At 51.0% G+C, this 21,963-nt stretch overlaps 1 protein-coding gene across 1 annotated transcript in view; it reads left to right on the top strand.

The window, feature by feature from the left end:
- The window catches only part of PPL (periplakin), a 28,149-nt gene extending 6,709 nt beyond the window's left edge, over nucleotides 1–21,440 (top strand). Inside the window, exons 2-22 of the mRNA XM_085305311.1 lie at nucleotides 2,361–2,460; nucleotides 3,187–3,341; nucleotides 3,939–4,059; nucleotides 4,917–5,042; nucleotides 5,382–5,423; nucleotides 5,629–5,790; nucleotides 6,236–6,343; nucleotides 6,917–7,012; nucleotides 8,151–8,273; nucleotides 9,267–9,413; nucleotides 10,283–10,434; nucleotides 11,293–11,390; nucleotides 11,893–12,050; nucleotides 13,008–13,186; nucleotides 13,278–13,416; nucleotides 14,332–14,525; nucleotides 15,141–15,291; nucleotides 15,577–15,660; nucleotides 16,124–16,240; nucleotides 16,940–17,032; nucleotides 17,826–21,440. Of these exons, the coding sequence (XP_085161437.1) occupies nucleotides 2,361–2,460; nucleotides 3,187–3,341; nucleotides 3,939–4,059; nucleotides 4,917–5,042; nucleotides 5,382–5,423; nucleotides 5,629–5,790; nucleotides 6,236–6,343; nucleotides 6,917–7,012; nucleotides 8,151–8,273; nucleotides 9,267–9,413; nucleotides 10,283–10,434; nucleotides 11,293–11,390; nucleotides 11,893–12,050; nucleotides 13,008–13,186; nucleotides 13,278–13,416; nucleotides 14,332–14,525; nucleotides 15,141–15,291; nucleotides 15,577–15,660; nucleotides 16,124–16,240; nucleotides 16,940–17,032; nucleotides 17,826–20,510 (5,230 nt within the window). The 3' untranslated portion in view covers nucleotides 20,511–21,440. The remainder of the gene's footprint in view (nucleotides 1–2,360; nucleotides 2,461–3,186; nucleotides 3,342–3,938; nucleotides 4,060–4,916; nucleotides 5,043–5,381; nucleotides 5,424–5,628; nucleotides 5,791–6,235; nucleotides 6,344–6,916; nucleotides 7,013–8,150; nucleotides 8,274–9,266; nucleotides 9,414–10,282; nucleotides 10,435–11,292; nucleotides 11,391–11,892; nucleotides 12,051–13,007; nucleotides 13,187–13,277; nucleotides 13,417–14,331; nucleotides 14,526–15,140; nucleotides 15,292–15,576; nucleotides 15,661–16,123; nucleotides 16,241–16,939; nucleotides 17,033–17,825) is intronic.
- The last annotated feature ends 523 nt before the right edge of the window (nucleotides 21,441–21,963 follow it).

Here is a 21,963-nt window from a genome sequence, read left to right as displayed (position 1 = left end):
GTTAATCAGAAGGTGCCAGGCAGGCATGAAGAGTGGTAGCAGACACTAACCACCAGCCACGCTAAGTATCATTCTGATGATACAGCTTCTATTAAAAACAAAAACAAAAAAATAAACAAAAAAATAAACACAGCGTGAATCTTGCCCAGGCCAGAACTAGGGGAAGCATGAGCAATAGCACATCTGTCACATGCTGCAAGACTCCTGTAGCGAGTTCTAGGCATGGAGAACCAGGCACCAAGCTGAATTTTCTTCTTGCTGCATTGAAGAAGATGGAGACGCAGAGCTGGCAAGACCATGCTCTGGAGCGCAGCAGCGGTGCCGGGAGGGGAGGCTGGCTCTTCCCTGCAGCACCCGTGTCGAAAAGGCAGCAGGCTGAGAGGAACACCACTGCTGGAGGGTATACGATGCACAGGGATCACCAAGGCCACCTCTTGGTCTTCCTCTGCTGATGGTTGAGCAAGGGCATGTGTCCAGGGAAGCCACTGCCTTGACCTCTGTGGTTTGACAGGCCGTTTTCATTGCCAGCGTTGAGCCACCTCTCTGCAGAAGGAGGGAGGACGTGGGTCACTCTCAATTTCCTCGACCAAGCTTACACGTTTGGTTCCTGCTCCATTAGGGATTCACCTGCTGAAGCTGCCAGCTCTGGGCTGTCAGCGTGGGGGCAAAGGGCTGCCGCAGGAGCCCTCGGTGCTGTAAGCAAGCCAGGCTGGGACGCTGCTTCTCCTCCAGATAACTGCTCTTACCAGACCCCCGCCTGTCTTGCTGCCGTTTAGGTTTCCGGGGAACCAGCTTTTGCAGGCGATACATGCCTTGTCTACTGGCAGCTGTAACAGCAATTAACATTTTTAAACACCACATAAGGATTAATTTTACCACCACATAGCAAAGCCATTAAGGCTTATTATTCCCACTCTACAGATGGCTGGAACTGGAGYGAGCCAACACTTAAACGATGGCTTAAGTCCACATGGCGAACAGGAATTGCAAACGGGCCACGAACTCCGGCTCTCTGGCCTAGACTCTGCTCTGAACGGTGACATTGCTGGGACCATTCAGGAGCCCATTTTTTTTTCAAGAGTAGGAGCGTAGCTGATGGCGTTCTGGGAACATGCCAGAACAACTAATTATACCTTTCTTACCTTGGGAGCTGTGGGTGGGCGTTGTGTCCTGCATTTCCTGCTCAAAGTCGTCGTGCAGAGGTGTTGCTGCTGGGAGAAGGCTGCTGTGATTCATCGCTGAGCAAAGTGGTTTCTGTCTCAAGTCTGCAAAGCAGGCCAGGACTCTCCAGCAGAAGAGACGCGAGTGTTGCCCAGCACATCACTGGGAGTGTGCTTGTCATTTGGAAACAGAGCTGGCACGCTGCAGGCTGCACTTCGCCTTCTCCTCTTGCAGCCAAGCTAACGGAGAGAGGATGAAATGTTTAAAATAATCATAGCTATGCAAAACCTGTCACGGGTTGTTTTGCGTGCTTATGAAAGAATTTGCTCTAGCTCAGCCTGCTATATCACTCTGCAATACGGTTGTGAATATTTGGCCGACCCCATGCAATCCCCCAGTAGGGTGGAGCACACTGAAGGTGCCTCGCACCCCATCAGCACAGCTGCAAACGCAGAGGGGGGCTTGGACAGCACCCTTATCCTGGGCACCTGTTGGAGGGAAGGAAAAACACTGCCCAGCGAGAGACAGGCTGCCTGAGGGTAGATGGATTGGGTGCTGTCCTGTCCCCTTTCACCTGGTTTAAATTGTGGATATGAAACTGCAGAGCAGGTGCCATCTCTTGAGGGAGCTGGGGCTGCTGCAGGCAGGTACTCGATGCACGCAGGGCAGTGCCTGCTGCAGCGCAAAACACGGGAGCCCTGAGCCGAGGAGGGGATGCAGCCAGGGCTGCACGCAGGCAGAAGCACAGGCGCCGCCAAACAGGCCCTCTTGCCTGGGTGCTGGGRTTTGGGGTCCCCTTTGCTGGCAGAGGGGGGTTCGTGCTCCCGTTCCTCTGTGCGGGAGGCACCCTCTCTCGCTCTCCAGCAAACAGCCCTCATCCTTGCTTGCATCRAGGCCAAACGAGGCTTGGCCAAGGTGGGGACTCCTGTTTTCACTGTGCAGGAGATGGTAAGTCCCCATCCACCRCCCCCACCCTGGCAGAGCAGCCAAGTATTTTGGAAAGTGTTAGAAAGGCACCAGTGAGTCATGCGCAGCTGCAGCGCCTGGCAGGCACGGCTGGCCCCCCGCCACCCCTGCGCACGCCGCGGAGGACGGGGTCACGGCGTGCCGAGAGGAGCCCCGGCAGCCCCAGGCCGCCGCCTTCCACACACACGTTCATGGGGTGACAAGTGCCTCTCTCTGACCCTCTTTTTCTCCAGCATCTCCAGCAAAGAGCTGACCGAGCTCATCGAACGCCTGCAGAAAAATGCCGACCAGGTGGAGAAAAACATTGTGGAGACTGACTCCCGCATGCAGAGCGTGAGTATACAATGTCCTTACACACCCTAGGCAGGCTCCTTCCCCTGTGCTCCCACCCTCCTCCTCCAAACACTCCCTGCAGAGTCCTCTGCACAGCCAGTCCACGTGCAGCATCGCTCTCCAGCCACGGGCCAGGCTCCAGCAGCCTGTGCTGCTTCGAAGTGCTTTTGCTGTCTGTCCTGTCACATGTGCGTGCACTCGCCCTGCCTGGAGGGGTTCACTCGGGCTGGGATTGCCTTTCTGTGACAGATGGAGGTACAGGTTCCTCAGGGTTACAGGAGGAAGCTGGAAGTCCRTGAGAGATTATGTGCCCCTTAGTCTTCTCTATCCGGGGCAGGATGCTACTGTGCAGAGCAGGGATCTGCAGTAAAAAGGCATCTGTGATGAAGAAGGGGGCTGAAACATCTTCATTTTCTCAGATGATGACATGGTGCATCCAAAGGCAATATAGTCTCCCCTAGCTCTTCCTCAGGGCTAACTTACAGGAGGAGAAAGCAAAGTACGTTACTGGGAGTATAAAGGGTGATCCATCTCCAGGCAGCTGAGAAACCTTCCAGGAACAGTGTGGAGGAAGACCCCAGCGGTGCTACATGCGTGCACTCACCCATCCCACAGCCCAGCGTGGGCCAGGCCAGCTCTGYGCGGTGGCCATTTGGGTGCTGTAGTTTTTCCTTTGTGACTGTTYGCTTTCATTCTACTCCCAGTTTTCTCCCTGTGCCTCCCCAGGACTTGCACAAGATCAAGGCCTGCCAGCTGGCCCAGTACAAGGACCTCACGGCTCAGAAACTCAGCGAGTCGGACAAGCTGCTCTACGTGCTGGATGGGGATGCAGCAGTTGCCAAGCACATGAAGCACCCCCAGGGTGAAATGATCACCGAAGAGTAAGTACCACAGAAGGAAATCTGTTCCCAGTCCMTCACAGGCTGGGAAGCCCCTTCTCCAGGGGGTCTGCTCAGCTGCTGCCTGGACCTGAAGGAGGTGCTGCAGGCTCCTTCACCGCCCAGCCCTGGTGACTTGCATTAGCTCATACCTGCACCCATCCTCTGGCACACACATGCAGAAGGCAAGGATCCTTGCACCATCATGGTCTGTAGCCATGTGTGAGGCTCTGCACAGAGCCCACGTGGTCATATCTGCCCAGCAGGCAGGCAAGCCATGCTCTCCCCYGCTATAGCCTGCTCTGAGCTAGAAGTTTTGCTGAGCCTCCTTGCTGCTGAGCCTCCTTGGCAGAGGATCAGTGTGCAGGAGACTTTGCCCTCTCGCTCCCCAGCTTGTTGCACAATGRGCAACAAACTCTGTGGTTGCTACCACCCTGCCTGGCAGTGCTACATTCTCCAGGGTCTCCTACGGGCAGTCTGCTTGGGCATAGGCCATCTATGAGAGGGCTGGGAGGGTATCACCTAGAGCTGCTGAAATTAATGCCAGGGCTGGCTCATGCCCACATCCTGCATCCTACCCTCATCTTTCCATTCCCACAGCATCCGGCAGCTGAAGGAACGAGTGGCAAACTTACGTGTGAAACATGACCAGATCTACAACTTACCCCTGCAGCAGGTGGAACCCCAGGTCAACTGGTCAACAGTAATCAAGGAGAAACAGGTACCAAGGGGGCCTGAGATTACACCGGTGACACCTACCCAGCTGGCAGCAGTGCCTGGAAGAAGACAGGGTCTCATACCCATGCAAGCAGTAAACAGTATGGTGGAGGGAGTGCAAAGGAACAGATGGGAAGAACATGGGGTGCTTGATGGTAACAAAGGGTGCCAGAGGTGACAGAAAAAGGCCAGGCAGGTCAGCTGCCGCAGTGCTGGAATCAATGCTTAAAGCAGCAATGCAGGTAGCATCTAGGTTGAACGCTCATGTCATGCTAGGTGAGCGTGGGCAAATCCCTACAGGGCGTCAGTGAGGACAGAGACTGCACCCCCTCCCCAGGTGACATGCTCCAATACTCAGCAATACTCACTGTTGAGTGAAGAGGCTTCCTTAGAGCCAGTCTGAACCTCCTGTTTCAGTTTATGCCTGTTGTCTCATACCTCCTCACAGTTCCCACCATGCAGCACTTAAAGAGCCTAGCTCTGTTGTCTCAGTAACCTCCCTGTAGGCATGAGAAGCTGGGAAGCTTGAGAGCTTGGTCCATGGCACGCACTGCCTGCTCACCAGGGATCCTGCCACTGCCGATCCCTTGTAACACCCTCGGTTACTGGCTCACACCCTGACCACCCTGCTTTGGGTGCCAAGAAGTTATTTGGGCTGTTTTCACAGTCAGTTTTGCAGTTTTGCTATCCCTCTGCTGCTCCACATGACCTCAGCATGCAGACAGCATCCAGCTCGGAACCCAGAGCATGAGGTTAACCTGCAGGGCATGAGACTTTCCTGGTAGCATCGGTAGCTCCACATCCCTCAGCCGAATGTGCCTCCTTTCTCCCATCATTAACCCTAAATTTTGTATGATACAGGACATGCTGAGCAGCAAGGGCTTYGGGACTGACCTGCCACTGGTCAATAGCCAAGTAGAAGAGCACAACATCTTCCACAACGAGGTGATGGCCATCGGCCCACATATCACCAAGGAAGGCAACAAGGTCAGTTCTCATCCCTCTCTCTGCTAGCTGGGGCACTGCCCCATAGAGTCGACCTTGGACTTGGGGGGAGGGGGAGCATGCTGCTGAAGAAGGCAAGGGCAGCAAGGCAACTTGCCCAGGTGGGATCATGGACAGCTCCAAAGCTGTCAGAGCCTGGATGGGGTTGTGTAGGCGTCCAGATCCACTCCTAGCCTCTGAGCTGAACATCACACACTGATCCTGGCTTTACAGTGAGGYAAATCCTATTAAATCCACATCCTCCTCCCTCATCCAACCCACTTTGGACTGTTGTTCACTAGAGATGTGCTCTTAATGCTTATGTTTCTTCTCTGTTACCAGGACCACACAAGTGACCTCCAAACCAAATATCAGAAACTGCTGGTAAGAGACACCTCTGAGGCCCTGGAGAAAGGCTGGGTGGCAGCAGGGTGAGGCTGGGGTGGGAAGAGCCCTTTACAGGGGTGTTTCTGCTGGGGAAGCCAAGCACCCTCAGCAGACAGCTCTGCCCCATGGAGGAGAGAGCAAGACCCTGGAGGGGAGAAAGGAGTTTTGGGCTGAGCTTTTTCTCTAACCCTCCACTTAACAGGCCAGCTCYCAGCAGCGGCAGCAGGATCTGAATTCCCTGCAGGACTACATGCAGCGCTGCACAAACAAGCTCTACTGGCTGGATCAGCAGGCGAAGGACAGGACACATTACGACTGGAGCGACCACAACCTGGACTACCCCAGCCGACGCCGGCAGTACGAGGTTTGTGTACTCTCGTGTAGCCTGCACCCATACCAGCCATCATCTACCAGCCTTCCAGGCCGGAGGCRTTACAGCAATGCATGTAGGCATGGAGCCAGGGAAGCAGACTGGAGRTTGGACAGGAAATATCCCTTTCCCATGCCTCAGTTTCCCCATTCCATCATGAAACACTAAGATTTACAGATCGAATATGAATAGGAAAATTAATCCTTACCTCCTGCCAGAAATAAAGGTGCTGGATGCTTAAGCAAAGAAGAGACTTGACAAGTTCCTACTTCTCTTCTTCCTTAGCTCAGCATTAGCTCGGTAACCATCAAACCCAGAGATCTTAGCAACATCTGCAAGTAGGAGAATACTAGGCCATCAGTCTTGTGGAGCTGTTCACACCCTTTTAGTCTGAAGTAGCTTCAACATAGGACTAAGCCAAGGTCCCCTCTCATTGCAGAACTTCATCCACCGGAAACTAGAAGAGAAAGAGGAGGCCATCAACAAGCTGCACGCAGATGGAGATCAGTTGCTTGCCCAGAATCACCCTGGGAAGAATGCCATCGAGGTGACCTCTGGCTTCCCCGCATGCTCAGAGGGGGTTTTGTGCTTTTGCAACACTTGAATTACTTCCTGGGATGCCAAGTGGGAAAAGCATCCTTCACTTGCAAGCGTATAAACAGAACCAAAGGAGCAGAGATAATCTAAGTAGCTCTTCCTACTGTCATTATTCCTGTAGTGTTTATCCATTGCTTCTCCACAAAGGATAAATTACATGTCCAAATTCCACATTTGATGGGAATTTGGACATATTGCCACAGAATTTGCCACTTTCTTCCACCATTCCCCACAATCCCATAAAAGCACCCCAGTTTCAGACTCTCTCTGTTGCATGCCCATCCTAGCTCTGTAACAAGMGCTTCTGGCTGGTTTCATAGGCAGCCAAGGATTTGCTTGTGCAAAATGGAGTTTGGTAGTTGCTGCTGGCCAGTTCAGGTTCACTGCAACACAAGTCCTTTCACTGCAGTGGGCTGAGCTCGGCCACGCAGCAAATTTTCCACCTTGCTCCCTGGAAGCACTGTGYGCGTGCGGCTAATGCGTCGCTGCCAGCTCTGGGCTCTGATGCTGAGTTTTGTAACAGGCTCACATCGAGGCAGTCCATGCYGACTGGAAGGAGTACCTCAACTTCCTGATCTGCGAGGAGAGCCATCTGAAGTTCATGGAGAACTTCCACAAGGTACCAGATCCTTGGGACTAGCGAGGCACTGTCACCTGCTCTGTGCACCCCGGAGGGTAGATGCTGGGCCGTGAGCAATGCCAGTGTGCGAACAAGCCCCTAGCACTCTGGAAACAGGACAGAAGAGATTTAGTTCTCTAGTCTAAGGAGCTTTTAAGCTAGAGGAATTATTGGGTCCTCAGCCTTGACCTGATATAACATCAGTCATAATCGCKCAAACTCTGAGCACAATAATTTATTTGGCCAAAGCATAACTTCCAGAAAGTCTCCGCTCCTGTTGCCAAGGTTCAAGARCTGCTGTCCAGTGTCAGCATCCTCTGCCTGCAGGACGGCAGAGGAGTTTCCCGCTGGGCTTATAGCAAGGCTCAAGCCAGCCTTATGTCACCGTACCCTCAAACCAGGCCACGGGCAGCCTCGCGTGTTCTGTGGGGAAGCAGAACAGGTCTGAGGGGGACATTTAACCTGCACGCTGCTCCGTTCGCCGCACAGGGAGCCCTGCGAAGGGCTCGCCACTCCAGCTCTGCTCTGCAGACAGATGTCTGCTTGATAAATTGCACCTGACAGCTAGGGAGGCTCGGCAGGAGAGCAGGTCGGGCAGGATTCCTCTCCCACGACCTGGGTGTGTTTAAGACGTGATGAATCCTTTGCCAAAGTTGAACGGTAGCGCCCAGCCCAGGCCGTGCCTTTTGTAGGTGCCTGTTTAGTATCTACGAGAATAACTGCCCCGTGGGATGGTTTGTGTGTGGAAGGGCTCGGCTCTGCCTCACCGCTGGCAACGGAGGCCGGGGAGACGCGGTGCAGAAAGGYGTCCTGCTCATGACGCTGTTCAAGTGAAACGAAATTAAAGGTGGGAAGGATGGGTCAGAAGCAGGATTTAGCAAGTTTGCAGGAAGAGASTGTGAAATAATCTGCCCCATTATTTCACTGGTTGTCTTTCCCCTAGCTCTAGTGTCCTGCACATGGCACATAGCGAATCCTCATGCTCTTTCTCCATGCATTTCTGAGTTTTCAGACCTCTGTCGTCTCTCCCCTTGTCTCTCTCCACTCCAGTGGTGCGAGGACTGGGATGCTGGGCTGTAGGGACTGCCACATTTTTCAGCAGGGGCCCTYGCTCACAAGAGACTGTGCTTTTCTGCAGTTCCAGAAAGACACTAAGGATGCCCAGGAGCTCTTGAAGAAGGTAGATACAGACTTGGACCAGAAATTCAGCCCGGAGTTCAAGGATAGATACCAGCTCGAGTCTCTCCTCAGGGAGCTGGATGTGAGTATTCGGTGTAGCCAGGACCAAAAGGGGAGGCAAGCATGGTGGTAGCAGCAGTGGGCACCAGGGGGTCCTTGCAGCACCCAGAGAAGGCACATCCCTGGCTGTGCAGGCGTCTCAGCGTGGCTCTCACGGTGGTTGGCAGGAGGGCCCTCACTGCTGCCTCCCTTCGCCCGGCATTCACCTGACTCTTCCTTCCCCTCCAGCTAGAGGTTGCCTCTCCCATGGCGACGTAATTGCTCACTGGGCTGGTTTTTATTTGTTCTCTCRTTCAGTTAGTGCTCATAAGGGGTGGGAGCATAATTAGACCTGCAGCCAGAGGAGGTTGTGGAACTAGCTGTGCTGCAGAGAGCTGGGCTGTGAGATCGCCCACTTGGGAACGGCTGTGTGGAGCAGCTGGCCCAGCCCAGGCCTAAGCATGCCCGAGCAGGCCTGACATCTCTTGGGACAGCTGAGAGCTCTTCCCAAGAGCCATCCTTTTCCTCTTGCACGCTCCATCCCAGTAAACACTGTAGGATACCCACCTGCGCATTTAGAAGTAGAGCAACTGATCCAGAGCTGTTGCAAGAGGCTCCAGAGCTGCTCGCTGGGATCAGGGTTATTACATCAATATGCAGCTGCACAGATGTGGGCTGTAGACCGGGAAATGCCTATTGCTGCCTGGTGGCTAGAGCTGAGGCACGGCAACAGCGTGAGCTTGGCATAGGCTTAGGTTTGGAGGAATGCAAAATCACRGGGGAACGTCGTTCTAAGCTCCCAAATCCCAGTCTAGTTGCAGAGGCAGAAGAGCAGAGGAGAGTGCTCAGTTCAGGAGCGTAGCAGCAGGATAGCAGCACTCAGGACACATTTTCTGAAGTCTTTGTTCCACCAGCACTTGTGCAAGCTCTTCCCCAGACCAGCTCTTCCACCAGCTGGGAAGGCCCAGGAGATCTGGAGCCCCTGCCTCATTTTTCCCCCATCTCTGCACTGGTTTTGGTTGTCACCCTATGACAGGACCAGGAGAAGGCCTTGGATAAGTACGATGCTGTGGTGAAGTCCCTGCAGGAGCGCAGCCAGCAAGTTCTGCCCCTGAGGTACCGCCGGGAGACGCCACTGCAGCCCGTTCCCGTGGAGGCTCTCTGCGAGTACGAAGGCGAGCAGGTAAAGTCTCCCTCTTCCCGTGGGGGCCGCAGAGGCACGGCTGGCAGCAGTCTGTTCGGCTCCTTGGAGCACAGCGGGGAACAGGAAAGAAAGCTGGTTAAGGAGTAGGTTTTGCTAGTGCCCAGGCAGCGATGGACGAGGCAAGGGTGCAGCTTGCGGTGATGTGAAAGCAGGTCTTGCAGGTCGGGAAGAGCAGCGCAGGACAGGTCCGGGGAAACGCAGCCGCCGTTCCTCCTGCGGACGGTGCGCGCATCGCACCCTTGGCAGGATTACGAGAGCCGGCCCCGTCGCGTTCCCATGCTTCCTGCTGCCTGGGCTGGCATGTTAAAGGCGTCCRGGCATGTTTCTGACCAGAGACACTCAAACCTCCAACACCAGTGTTGGCCCAGCAGGCACATTTGCATCCCTCCCACCTGCGCTGTCACATCCCCAGGAGAACGTCAGTTTTTGTACAGGATTGAATGGCTGAACAAAGCGACGTGGCTGCAAAGCTGAGAGACAGCTTTGGAGCRGCGGGGGCTGGGGAGGAGAGAGTAGCTCTGGCTGACTCAGCTGCCCGGGTCTTAGAAAAGGAAACCCACAGCACAGCCTGGGAACGCCGCCTCGTCTCTGCCCTAGCGGGAACTGGCTTGTTGTGGTTGTCGCAAGAGGAGGCAAGGCTTCGTACCTGGAGGCTTAAGGGAGTAGCAGGCACAAGAGGTTTCTGCAAGTGGCAGATACTCGGAGAATGCGGAGGGTGCTGAGAGACGGGATTGTGATCTAGGCCCTCTCCTGCCTGCCGAAAGCACTGCTCCCCAGGGCTGCCTCCGGGGAGCGGAGCAGGACGCCTTTTTCCTGAGCTGCTGCTATGACTGGTTTCTGTTCCCAAGGGCCTGATAACCCGAGGAGCCCGCTACACCCTGCAGAAGAACAACGGAGACATTTGGGACATCACAGACAGCTCAGGACACAAAATCAGCGCCCCTGGAGTTTGCTTCATGATCCCCCCCACTGATCCCGAAGCGGTAGCCCTTGCTGACAAGTACGTGCTACCTGGCCTGCTCCGTGCTGCAGCTGGGCCGTGTCAGACCCTCCTGCTGCCCCAGCAGCTTCAGCCATTCTTGAGTGAGAGCCCTAGAGTTTACCCACACTAGCCTTAGGCTGTGACACGGAGCAAGGACCRTGCTGGGGCGGTATCACAGCTGTCCTCACCATCCATCTGTGCTTCTTGGGGCTGCAAGCAGTGGCAGAGGATCTTGGAGGCACCACAGTGCCCACACCCCCCAGACTGGAGACCACCAACCCAGGCAGCTACAAGYCAGATGAACGTAGCAACTGGGCAAATGCAGAGGCTGCAAGTTGTTCCTCACCGCACCTGGCAGTACCGAGGACCTGTTGCCCCGATGCCCCCAGTGAGACATGCCTGTTTGAAGCCTCAGACTTCCTCCAAGGGAGGGGATTCCAGCACCCTTCTGTTTGTATGTAAGGTCTGACCTGGCAAGGACAGAGGCTGAGGCACTCACCTGCCTTCTGAGACCTGCAGGCCTTGTGAGCCACCTCCGGGCCATCCAGGTCCCCCCTCCTCCGGGCCCTCCTAAGGGCAGGAGAGACCTGCCTGTCTCTCTGCAAGCCAGGCCTGAGAAATGCTCGTGGGGTATTTTAGGGGTGTTTCCACACATGGAGGTAGCAGGCAGAAGCTGTGCTGCGGCCCCTGCTCTCAGACACCCCTTGGGTGAAGACACTGCTCTGCCCATTTGTCAGCTCATTTCATGACTGCAGTGGGGGTGAGGGCCCTCCAGAGCTGCGCCGCGTTCCTAGAGCACCCGTACGGGTGAGACGGGGAGGCAGAGGGGCCAAGGGCCAGGGTTTAGCTTTTCATCCATGCTGTCCTGTTTTACAGCATTGCCAACCAGTATATGAACGTGAAGGAGAAGACTACCAACTGCAAAACCATCCTCCAGCAGCGCTACGAGGGGCTAAAGGCAGACAGCATTGGAGGTGGGGCTCTAGAGGGGCAGCTTTTGGCTCGCTCCTTCCGACACAGGCACAAAAGAGAGCTGAGGCTTGAGCTTGGGTTCAGACACTGGTAGTGGCTCTGCCTACGCCCTCAGCCTGGTGGCTGGAACCACAGCGCCCTGCTAACCTCGCCAAGACAGGGAACTGTAGCGGGCACAGACATCCCAGAAGCATTGCCTTTGGCTCCTACCTGTAGCTGGTTCATCCTCGCTGCCAGAGGAGTTGGGCTGTTGGATATTTGCAGTGGGGGCATGTCGCCGACAGCTTCCAGTCCAGTAACGGTCCCAGGGAGAACGGTGGCTGGGCGCTGGGCCAGGACGTGCGCAGGAGCAGCGTGGCCGGGCTGCGGGCGTGGCGGGCAGGGCTCCAGGAGCGGGAGAGGATGTTGGTCTCGCGCTCTGCTCCCTGGCTGCTCCTCAGCGGTAGGGTCAAGCCAAGCCCCAGGTTCCATCCAGTTCTAACCTGGCTCCTTCTTGTTACCCAGATGCAGCGTCGATTCAGGGGCGCCAGCTTCTGGCAGGACTGGAGAAAGTGAATAGTGACCTGGACAAGCAGGAAAAAGCAATAACAGCAAATCTTCGTCCGCCGCTGGAGCAGAGTCGGGCTGTGCAGGACAGCGCTGAGCGCTCCAAGGAGCTGAAGGTACAGCACTGTAGCAGCAGGCACGTGCAGGGACTGTACTCCCAAGGGTGGTGCTCAGCGTGCCAGTTGCTGCAGCTGCCCCCTGAGCTCAGGAGCATGCAGGCATGGCGTGATGTTTACAGCCAGCTGCGTTCTCTCAGTGGAGATGGGGAACTGCCCTTTGAGCAGCCTCAGAAGCCAAACCTTTGCCTTTCGTGGTCCAGCTCTGTCCTTGTAGGGTTAAATGGGAAGTAAATGACAGCTGCTTTTTTGGGCTGAGAGGAAGAGAAGGGGAACCCTAAAGTTTTGACGTGCCTTTCCTGCCCTCATTCCTGGAGCACAGCACATATACTAATTCTGCCACTGCCATCACCACCTAAGAAAGGAGAAGCAAGAAAATACCTGTGGTCCCAGGCACTGGCTCCATYAGGCTCTTGTGCTGGTAACATCCAGGTTCCTTCCTCTCCTTCAGACCCCTAATTAGGCCAGGCTYCTTGCCACAAACTTCCCTTGTTTTGGAGGAAATTGAACTCCCCAGTTACATCACCTGCCCAGGGCTGTGTCAAAATCCGAATCCACCACAAGTGAAAGCATATTGCTCCAACTTCCTGCAGTGCTTTGATGTCCAGACAAGATTTTACAGAATCACAGAAGAGCTGAGGCTGGAGAGGACCTTTAGAGATCATCTAGTCCAACACCTCTGCTCAAGCAGCATCAAAAATTCGTCCTTAACATTGTGGAGCCTAGCAGTCCTGATTTTTAGCTGAGCTAGAGCTGGTGTGAACCACTCCCTTCCCAGCCGGAGTTTTCTTTTTAAGGGCTAGTTGGCTTGCCCCAGAACAGTGTTGCATAAAAGTCAACAGAACATATTGCTTTGCCTGATCTCCTGTCTCATAGCAGAGAGCCAAGGGTCAGCTTGTTTGACACATAATTGCAAGGTATAATTCATTTGCTATAAAGATTTTATTCTTGCTGCAGAACATCACCAACGAGGTCCGCCGCATTGAACCAGACAAAATAAGGAAGATCCAGGAGTGCGAGGTCTTCATTGAATCTGTGCCGAACACTGGCAGTGCCACCTTGGTCAAGAAGAAAGTGGAGGACACCAACAACAAGTATGACCGTGTAGTCCAGCTGCTCAGTGCTGCCCAAGAAAAGTAAGTCATGACTTGAGCCAGGCATAATGTTGGATCTTGCAGGAGACGGGTTCAGACATGCTTTAGTTCTTTTCCCTTTGTGTCCATACAGAGTTGAAGTGGCCACGCACCTCGAGAGGAGCCTCCAGCAAGGCCGAGACCTGCTGTCTACATATGAGAATAAGCTGGTCATAGATGATACTGTACCAGAAGATCTGTGGGTTGTAGATCGTAAGAAAGAAGAGCTTTCAGTGAGTGTTTTTTCCGGACAGTTTTCTACCCTATTGATATACTAYGTGTACAGAGGCACTTCCCAAAAGCTGTGGCAGTTGCTGTTGTGACAAACTTGTGTCAGTTGGTAGAGGGATGACCTATCCCCGCTGGAGATGTGACATACCTTATATAAAGTCCAGTGATCCCCACATACCTGAGAAGAGGCAGTCTTTTCTCAAGTTTCCTGCAGAGTGCTGTCTCAGAAGGTGCTCATGGGTGGGGAGGAGAACCTATGAAAAGAGCTTAAATGCCAACTGTTCCCATCCCCAAACCAGAAAGCAAGTGCCAGTTAAGTACTTCTGATTTGACTGAGGACTAATGGAGGGGAAAAAAAAAAAAAAAAAGATAAAATGGTCTGGGAAAAGCAAAGCTGAAGCCTGATAAGTGAAAAAGATGGACCTATCAAGGTTTTGAGAACAGTTACCTCTGGAAAAACCTACTGAGCAGAATTGGTGATCGTTCTGCTACAAAGGCCAAGAACTGGCTAGGCCAGAATTTCACATCCTTCTTCAGCTTTTGCACAAGTTCACGAGTCCACAAGTTGAGGATAGCAGGCAAAAGCTTTCATAGCTCCTTCTGGAGTTGCTGCACTAGCAGGAAAAGGACCTAAGGTCTACGTGAGGAGCACAAAAYGTTTTTCACACAGCACACTTATTTTTAAAGACAGGTAGAGAAAGGAATAAGAGCTCGCTTCTTTCCCCAACATATTTACCAGATGGCTCTGCTTACGAAGCACGCCTCTAATTGCTTTTCTCCAGAACTCACAGCGTTATTGCAGTTTAGCTATTCCTTAACATCACCTACAGCTCCAGTGCAGATGCTGGAGTTGTTGGGAAACAGTGACAAATGTCTGTGTAACCATGGAGATCCTTTCCCTTCTGCTTCTTTTGCAGGCCATGGGTTCTGAGCTTCAATCCAAAAGGTACTTGCTCAGTGAAGCAGAACAGAACTTGCTAAAAACGAAGACATGCTCCAACACCCTGGCTACCAAGTTCCAAGAGCACTGCCCTGACATCGAGCGGCAGGAAGCTGAGCTCTACAAACTCAACCAGCGCTTCAACAACCTCAGCAAGCAAATTGACCACAGGTAAGACTCTAGGACATGATCTAGCTAGAACTGGACCGACCTGAAGAGCTGGGATGTTTACAGTGATGGAGCCACACTGAATCTGGAAGAAACATAATACTGTCACAAGAACGAGCAGTTGCAGAAGGGCCTCCAAGAGGTCTAAGGAAGAAGAGAGAAAGGTTCTTGGCACGTACTGACTGGGTAGATCTGGACAGCCTCTAGGATTAACTGCTTTTGTAACAGGGATGTGAACTTTGGTAAGAGAGCATGCATTGATTGCTGCATGGGTAAGGTAAGAGTGTACCATCCACCACATCCTCTCACCTCTACCTCTCCCTGGATCATGTCACATCATGTACCTTCTTATCCTGCTAAAGACTCAAGGCCAGTAGTCAYTGGGATTCTCCCTGCAGTTGCCTCRTGAGTCCTTTCTCCTCTCATTTTTGCCTACATTTATACTGACCAGGTGCCACCAATTCCTGCAGAAGACTCTCTCTCAGAGGAAAGGGGAAGGAAAACAAACAAATCTGTGTCTTTAGGGAAAAGGGGAAGGGGAAGTGGGGTCCAGTTAAGAGGTGTCTGCAGAAGATGCAGCAGATTTGACAGTACTGAAGCTGAGCTTTCTCCCTACAGAACTCAAACTCTGCAGAAAGCGAGAAGTGCCTATTCCAACTACCGCACAAACTATGACAAAATCAACCAGTTCCTTTGCAACATACCTACCTATGAACCGCAGGAGACTGATAACATTCAGCAAGTTGAAGTGAAGCTGAAGAACCAAGYGGTAATTCCTTTTGATAAAGTCCTGGGCTCCAAGGGGGAGAATAGAAGTAACAACATTATTTAAAAAAAAAAATGAAGGGAATCCAGATAGCTCCTGAACATAAGAGAAAAATACACTTACTAGATTTACTTTTACACTGTAAAGTCCCACTCTTCTGTCTGTGACTTCTTTATACGTGAAGTGCCAAGGCATAATTCTCAGTATTGTAACTCTAATTACACATCTCAAAAAGGCTGAAGAGTTTGGTTCTGTGCTCCCTTTGACATGTGTCTCTGTGCATGTTAGGCACTCCTAAGTGACATTGCAAGCAAGGAACAGGAGGTGCAGAAAGTCACCACCACGGCTCAGCAATACCAGCAGGCAGTGAAGGTAAGGACTGTGATTTTACCCATGGAAGAGTTTTTAACATCCTACAAAGAGCTGCTCAGCGAAAGCCTGTGTAGCCTAGTACACACACAACCGCTAAGGCAGTAAAACCAGGCTATGTCTGCTCTGACACTGACTCCTGCTGTGGCCRTCAGCCAGTCAGATGCCATGTGACTGCCTCAATCCTCCTATCCGTTAAATGAGGTTCCCGACTCCAAAGGTCAGTATGGGTAATGTAACTTGAAAGTTTGAGCACACGCGTGCAGCTCTGCTAGTGTACTAACAGGACTGTGCGACAGGCAATACCTGACTCAGAGCTTGCTGGGAGGTCCCACCATCCTCAGTGACTCGCCTAGGAAAAAACACAGTTCAAGGGAAGAAGTCATTAAAGTCAGGGTCCAGGAGGGATCTGCCTGCGAAGGGGACCCAGTAACCTCCCCTTTCTCCTGTGAACTTGTTCCCACAGGACTATGAGTTAGAAGCTGAGAAGCTACGGTCCATCCTTGACCTGGAGAATGGACGGAATGGGTACATGAGCAAGAAGCCCAGGCTCCAATCTCCAGCTGCTAAAGTGAAAGAGGAGGTAAGAAACTAAAGCAGATTACAGCCTGTGAGACCAAGGAGGATTTTGAGAACAATTATTTTATTGTCAGTGGCCTCAGCCTCAGAAAGCACTGCACAGGGATGAGGGGAGAAAGGAACTTTTCAGCATTCTTAGCGCATCCGTTTTTTGGGCTGGACTCAGCTGGCCAGAATGAGGGAGGGGAAATACCAGATCCAGCACTTCCTTTCCAAAAAGGGGAGAGTTTAAGAAAAAGACAGAAATAAGAAAACCTTTCCCCTCTCAAGCCGTTCAAACAGAGAGCGAGGTTTCGGTGCCAAAGGTGGAATGCTAGATACACATACTTAGGGAGAGAGCATGGCACAAACTATTTGTCTGCGCAGGATCTGCCTGCTACCTGCCTCAAACTTGTCCTGTTTATTGAGGCAGGCAAACAAAAATGTCTACCTGGTTCTTCCTTGGCTATATCTTTTCTTGCAAGTCTTGAGCAGGAGCATACAGGTAAAAGCAGAAGTGAGACGACTGTGCGTGTTGTGGGGGGTATCAGTGTGCACGCACAAGAATCACTCCTTTTTTCCCAAAGCTAATCGGATCACTGTTGTAGAAAGGTTTGGGGAAAGCACCCATTCTTTTGGGCCTGGCCATTTGTTTCTGTTCAGCAAGTCTTGACCAAACATCGCTGGTTCCTGCACCTTTCCTGAATGCATTTTTGTTTCCTAGGAAGCTGTTCTGGCAGCCAAGTTCACTGAAGTAAATGCTGTTAATAAACAGAGGCTGCAGAATCTAGAATTTGCTCAGAACCTCCTGCGGCAGGTAACTGATCACTACCCAGCGTTTGCTTAGCAAGAGGAAGCGTGGAGCTCAGCCTTACCACGTATAGCTGCTCCCAAAGCCATCGCTTCTGGTGGCTGGGGGAGGAGGGGGGGGAGAGAGGAAGGGTTCGGCTCCATTGCAATTGTCGATAACAGTTTGGGTCTCTGCACGCAGCAGTCAAGTGGATATGATTTAGCTTCAATAGGCTGAGGCAATGCTGTTCTGGAAGAATAGTATGTAAATAATATCCACATGTGCCTTTGCTATTACAAGTCGAACTGGAAATGTTTCAGCATTTCATGCCCTAAAAATCATTAGTCAGCAGAAACCTAAATTAAACAATCTGCCAAAAATCAGACAGACAACCATTCTGCATTTCCTAGTGCCCTCATAGGCATAATCTCCTCATCCTAAGAGGCACCACATCATTCTTAACATTTTTCTTGCCAAACCAATACCAGAAGTGTGTGTGTGTGTGTGTACACGTGTGTGTGTGTGTGTGTGTGTACACGTGTGTGTGTGTTGGTGGGGGAGGTGTTTGTATCCCTTATGGCTGAAACCGTTGTTCTGACAGGAACAGATATCATACAGAAAGTATTTCTGAGGCTGGAAATTAACAGAGTAGTTCAAGAGAAGCCTGTTTGCAAATATACCCTAATCAGCATTTGCAATAGGCAGCTTCYGTTAACCAAGAGCCACATTCTTGTGTAGTGTTTCTCACCGGATGCACTGAAAGTAAGCACCAAATATGATCCTTTGGTTATTTTAACTATATGCTCTTTTTCAACAACAGCAGCCAGAGGTTCAAGTGATGCAAGATTTTGTCCAGACCAAGAAGTCTGAAAGGCCCTTGGAAGAAGTCTGGAAGCTAAAGAAAGAGCTTGAGGATGAGACCCAGCGTCGGCAGCAGCTAGAAGCAGAGATCAAAGCCATTCAAAACAGCATTGTCCACCTGCAAAACCAAAAGCCTCAAGAAACTGTGGTTAAGAAAGAACTGCTGAAAAAGGTGCCTGACCCTCAACTGGATGAGAGCTTCCACAAAATACAGCAAAATCTAGCAGAAGAGCAGCGCAAAAACCAGGTGCTCCAGGATGAGCTGGAGGCCCTGAAACATAGGCTGCATGTTCTAGAGCATGAGAAGAGAGAAGGAGGACAGGAGTATATTGTAAAAGAGGTGCTACGTATTGAACAAGATAAGGCTCAAGCTGATGAAATCCTAAAGCTCAAGGAAGAACTGGAAGAGCTTAGGAGGCAGGAAGGCACTAGAGAGAATGAAGTCATCCTTCTACGCCAACAAATTGCTGTGCTGTCCAGTGAGAAGAACAAAGAGCAGGAGAAGGTAACAGAGAAGGAGGTGCTGAAGCTGCAGAATGATCCACAGCTGGAGATGGAATTCCAGATATTGCAAGAGACCAAGCAGAGGGAGAGTGCCCTTAGACAGAAGCAAGAGGAAGAGCTCAGCTTCCTCAAGGACAAGCTCAAACGCCTTGAAAAGGAACGGGCCATTGCTGAGGGCAAAATTACTGTCAAGGAGGTGCTAAAGGTGGAGAAAGACTTAGCAATTGAGAGAGAGGTGAATGAGCTTCGGCGCCAGTACGAAGATGAGAAATCCAAGGGTCGTTCCAATGAGCGAGAAAAGGCTGAGCTGCTCAGGAAGATCCAGCTACTAGAGGAGGAGAATGCCAAAGTGGTTGTCCAGGAGAAAGTGCGTGAGATTGTGCGCCCAGATCCTAAGGCTGAAAATGAAGTTGCCAACCTTCGTTTGGAGCTGGTAGAGCAGGAGAGAAGATGCCGGGGTGGCGATGAACAACTGAAGACTTGCCAGACTGAGCTGGCTGCTCTGAAGAACAGAGGGCCACTGGTAGAAGTCAAAGAAGTCATTAAGGAAGTCATTAAGTACAAGAACGATCCTGAAACTGAAAAGGAGCTACAGCGACTTCGGGAAGAAATCATAGACCGGACAGGAGCAATTGAAAGAGCTGACCTGGAGATCTACCAGCTGAAACAAGAGATACAAGCCTTGAAAGATACCAAGCCTCAAGTGCATATGAAGGAAGTTGTTCAAGAAATTCTGCAGTTTCGGGAAGACCCCAAGACTAGAGAGGAAGTAGAGTCTCTGAGAATTCAGCTAGCAGAGGAACAGATGAAACACATTGACCTAGAGAGGGAGCGGCTACTCCAAGAAGAGAAAATTAGACAGAAAGAGGAGGAACTTTCCCAGGTGAAGGAGAAGGTAGTCCAACAGGAAGTAGTGAAGTATGAGCAAGATCCTGCCTTGAAGGCTGAAGTCAACTCTTTCTCTCAGAGCATTGAGAGTGAACTGAAGCAAATTGACTGCCTCCGTGAAGAACACCGCAAGCTGCAGAGGAGGCGATCTGAATTAGAACGTCAGCTGGAAGAACTTGAGAAAGAGAGACAGGCACGCAGAGAGGCTGAACTGGAGGTGCAGAGGCTGAAGATTAGGTTGAATGAGTTAGAAGAACAGGAGAGGGAAACAACAGAAAGAGTGACTGTGAAACAGAAAGTGATCCTGCAGCAAGATCCCCAGCAAGAGAAGGAACACTCCCTCCTCAAGCTGGAGCTGGAAGAAGAGAAGCACCGGAGACAAGTCTTGCAAACTGAACTGGAAGCCCTGAGAAAGAAGCTTCTTTCTTTGGAGAAGATGGAAGTCAAAGAGAAAGTGGTCTTTTCAGAGAGTGTCCAAGTGGACAAAGGAGACACAGAGTATGAGATTCAAAAGCTGAAGAGCAATCTAGAGGAGGAGAGTAGGCGTAAGAGGGAGCTGGATGCAGATATCAACCGTCTTGAAACCAGGTTGTCTGAGGTGGAATTCAACAACTCTAAGTCATCAAAGGAGTTAGACTTACTAAGAGAGGAAAACCACAAACTACATCTTGAAAAACAGAACCTGCTGATGGAAACAAGGAGGCTGCAGTCAGAGATTGAACTCACAGCAACAGAAGCTCGGGATCTGAGAAACATGACCCATGTGGACAGTGGAATAAACCTGGACTCCAGATTCCAAGCACTGGAAAGGGAGTTAGATGATCTGAAGCAGTTATCCAGAGAAAAAGATGCAGAGATTGAGCAACTCCAAAATCGCCTCAAGACAGTGGCTATCAAGAGGGAACAAAGAGAGAACCATCTGAGGCGCTCTATCGTAGTCATTGACCCTGATACAGGCAAGGAGATGTCTCCAGAGGAAGCTCATAGGCTTGGCCTCATTGAATGGAGCCTGTTTGTCAAACTGAAGAGTCAGGAATGTGATTGGGAAGAGATCTCAATAAAGGGTCCCAATGGGGAATCATCTGTGATCCTTGACAGGAAGTCTGGTAGAGAGTTCTCAATTGAGGATGCCTTGAAGAGTGGAAGGCTAACCATGGCTCAGTATGACAGTTACCTCAACAAGGAGATGTCAATCCAGGAGCTGGCAGTCTTGGTGTCCGGAAGTAATTACACAGCACTCCCTCCACTTTAGAAACTTTTCTTAAAAGCAGCTGGTCAGAGCTGCACCACTTGCTAGACTACCAGATCACTGTAAATCCTTGCCCTCCTTTGCATCTTCCAGAATGCTAGAGCCACTGCCCCAGCCATCACAAGCATGCTATGAAGCCACACTGCTTGCTGTGATACATTGCAGAAAAGCACCACCAATAGTGGGAAAAAACATTAATCAAGACCACATTAAAACTTTATCCCCTTCTTCAGTCTTACTTAATCACTCAACCTAACAAAAAAACAAGACAAACAGCCTTAAACTTGTGAAGTGTCTAAGTCTGAAGACTCAGCATGGCCTGCAGTTTCTTTTGCATGTGCTCACAAATAATGCGAGTATGCTGTGTACAGCAGACATTAGAGAGATTRAAGGTCAAGATGACTCCAGGATGGCCACTAGAAGCTAGTTATGTCAACTGCAAGTTGTTAAGCCAGACAGTTTCATTGTGGATAGATTACTAAATGATGAGATTTTCATCTGAGAAAACCAGCTCTGCAGACAAAAGGTGTAGTATACATCTTAATTTGGTATCACTGCATTAATATCCAAACACTATCATTTTGTTCACCTATGTGCCTATGCTGCTGAGGAGTAGTGAAGCAAAGCACCGTAATCTGATGGTGTCAGTGCTAGATTCAGGAGGAGCATTCATTTATCGTAGGGTTCACCAAGAAACAGGTGAAGAGATGGCAGTATTGCCAAACACAAGATGCTAGCGTAAAGCATGCAACTGTAACCAAACGCAGAGTGCCTTCTAAACACAGTTAGCTTACCTCAAGGTTAAAAGCCATTTGTGCTGGTATTTTACTGAATAGTTACATGCAGCTACACGTTTCATTTACTTGTGTAAGGGAATGGGAAATAGAGGGGAAATTCTATTTATAGTACAAAATAAAAACGCAGTGGTTCCAAACAGAAGTTTGTTTTTCTTTTTTAGTTAGTCTTTTGATCTTTGGTTTTAAAGGAAGAYGAAATTTCGGAATCTAAATTAAAGAATAAGACTGTTGACTCTGTTTTCCAAGAGGAAAATTGCTGAACCAGCACTAGCTGGGACTAATTAGCAGCGGTAGMTGGGACTGAAATGCAGAAACAAATGGGACTGAAGCTACAGGAAAAGAGAGCATTATGCTGGGAYAGTACCAGAGGCTTCCAAGTCTAGAGCATACTCATTACTTCATTTCTTTTCCCTCAATTTATACTTTACCAGAGTAAACAGCACCCCCCACACCACCAATTGTAGGCACRCAGACAATCAAAATTTAAAACGTGGGGTCTTTTCATATTATTTAACCACTTATCCAGTGAAAGGTGTGCAGATCAGTGTTGCCTCTTAACAGTGCTCACATKCAGGTGTGCTCAGATTACAGTCTGTATGCCTTATCCGACACGCTCACTTCCCGTGTGCCTGTGCAGCGCTAAATGCCCAGACTCCAGT

The sequence above is a fragment of the Rhea americana genome, unplaced genomic scaffold (assembly GCF_003343005.1).
Source record: "Rhea americana isolate MKP2758 unplaced genomic scaffold, rheAme1 scaffold_219, whole genome shotgun sequence".
Taxonomy (NCBI): domain Eukaryota; kingdom Metazoa; phylum Chordata; class Aves; order Rheiformes; family Rheidae; genus Rhea; species Rhea americana.
The sequence above is the reverse complement of the archived record's forward strand: the minus strand, read 5'-3'. Positions and strand labels throughout refer to the sequence as shown.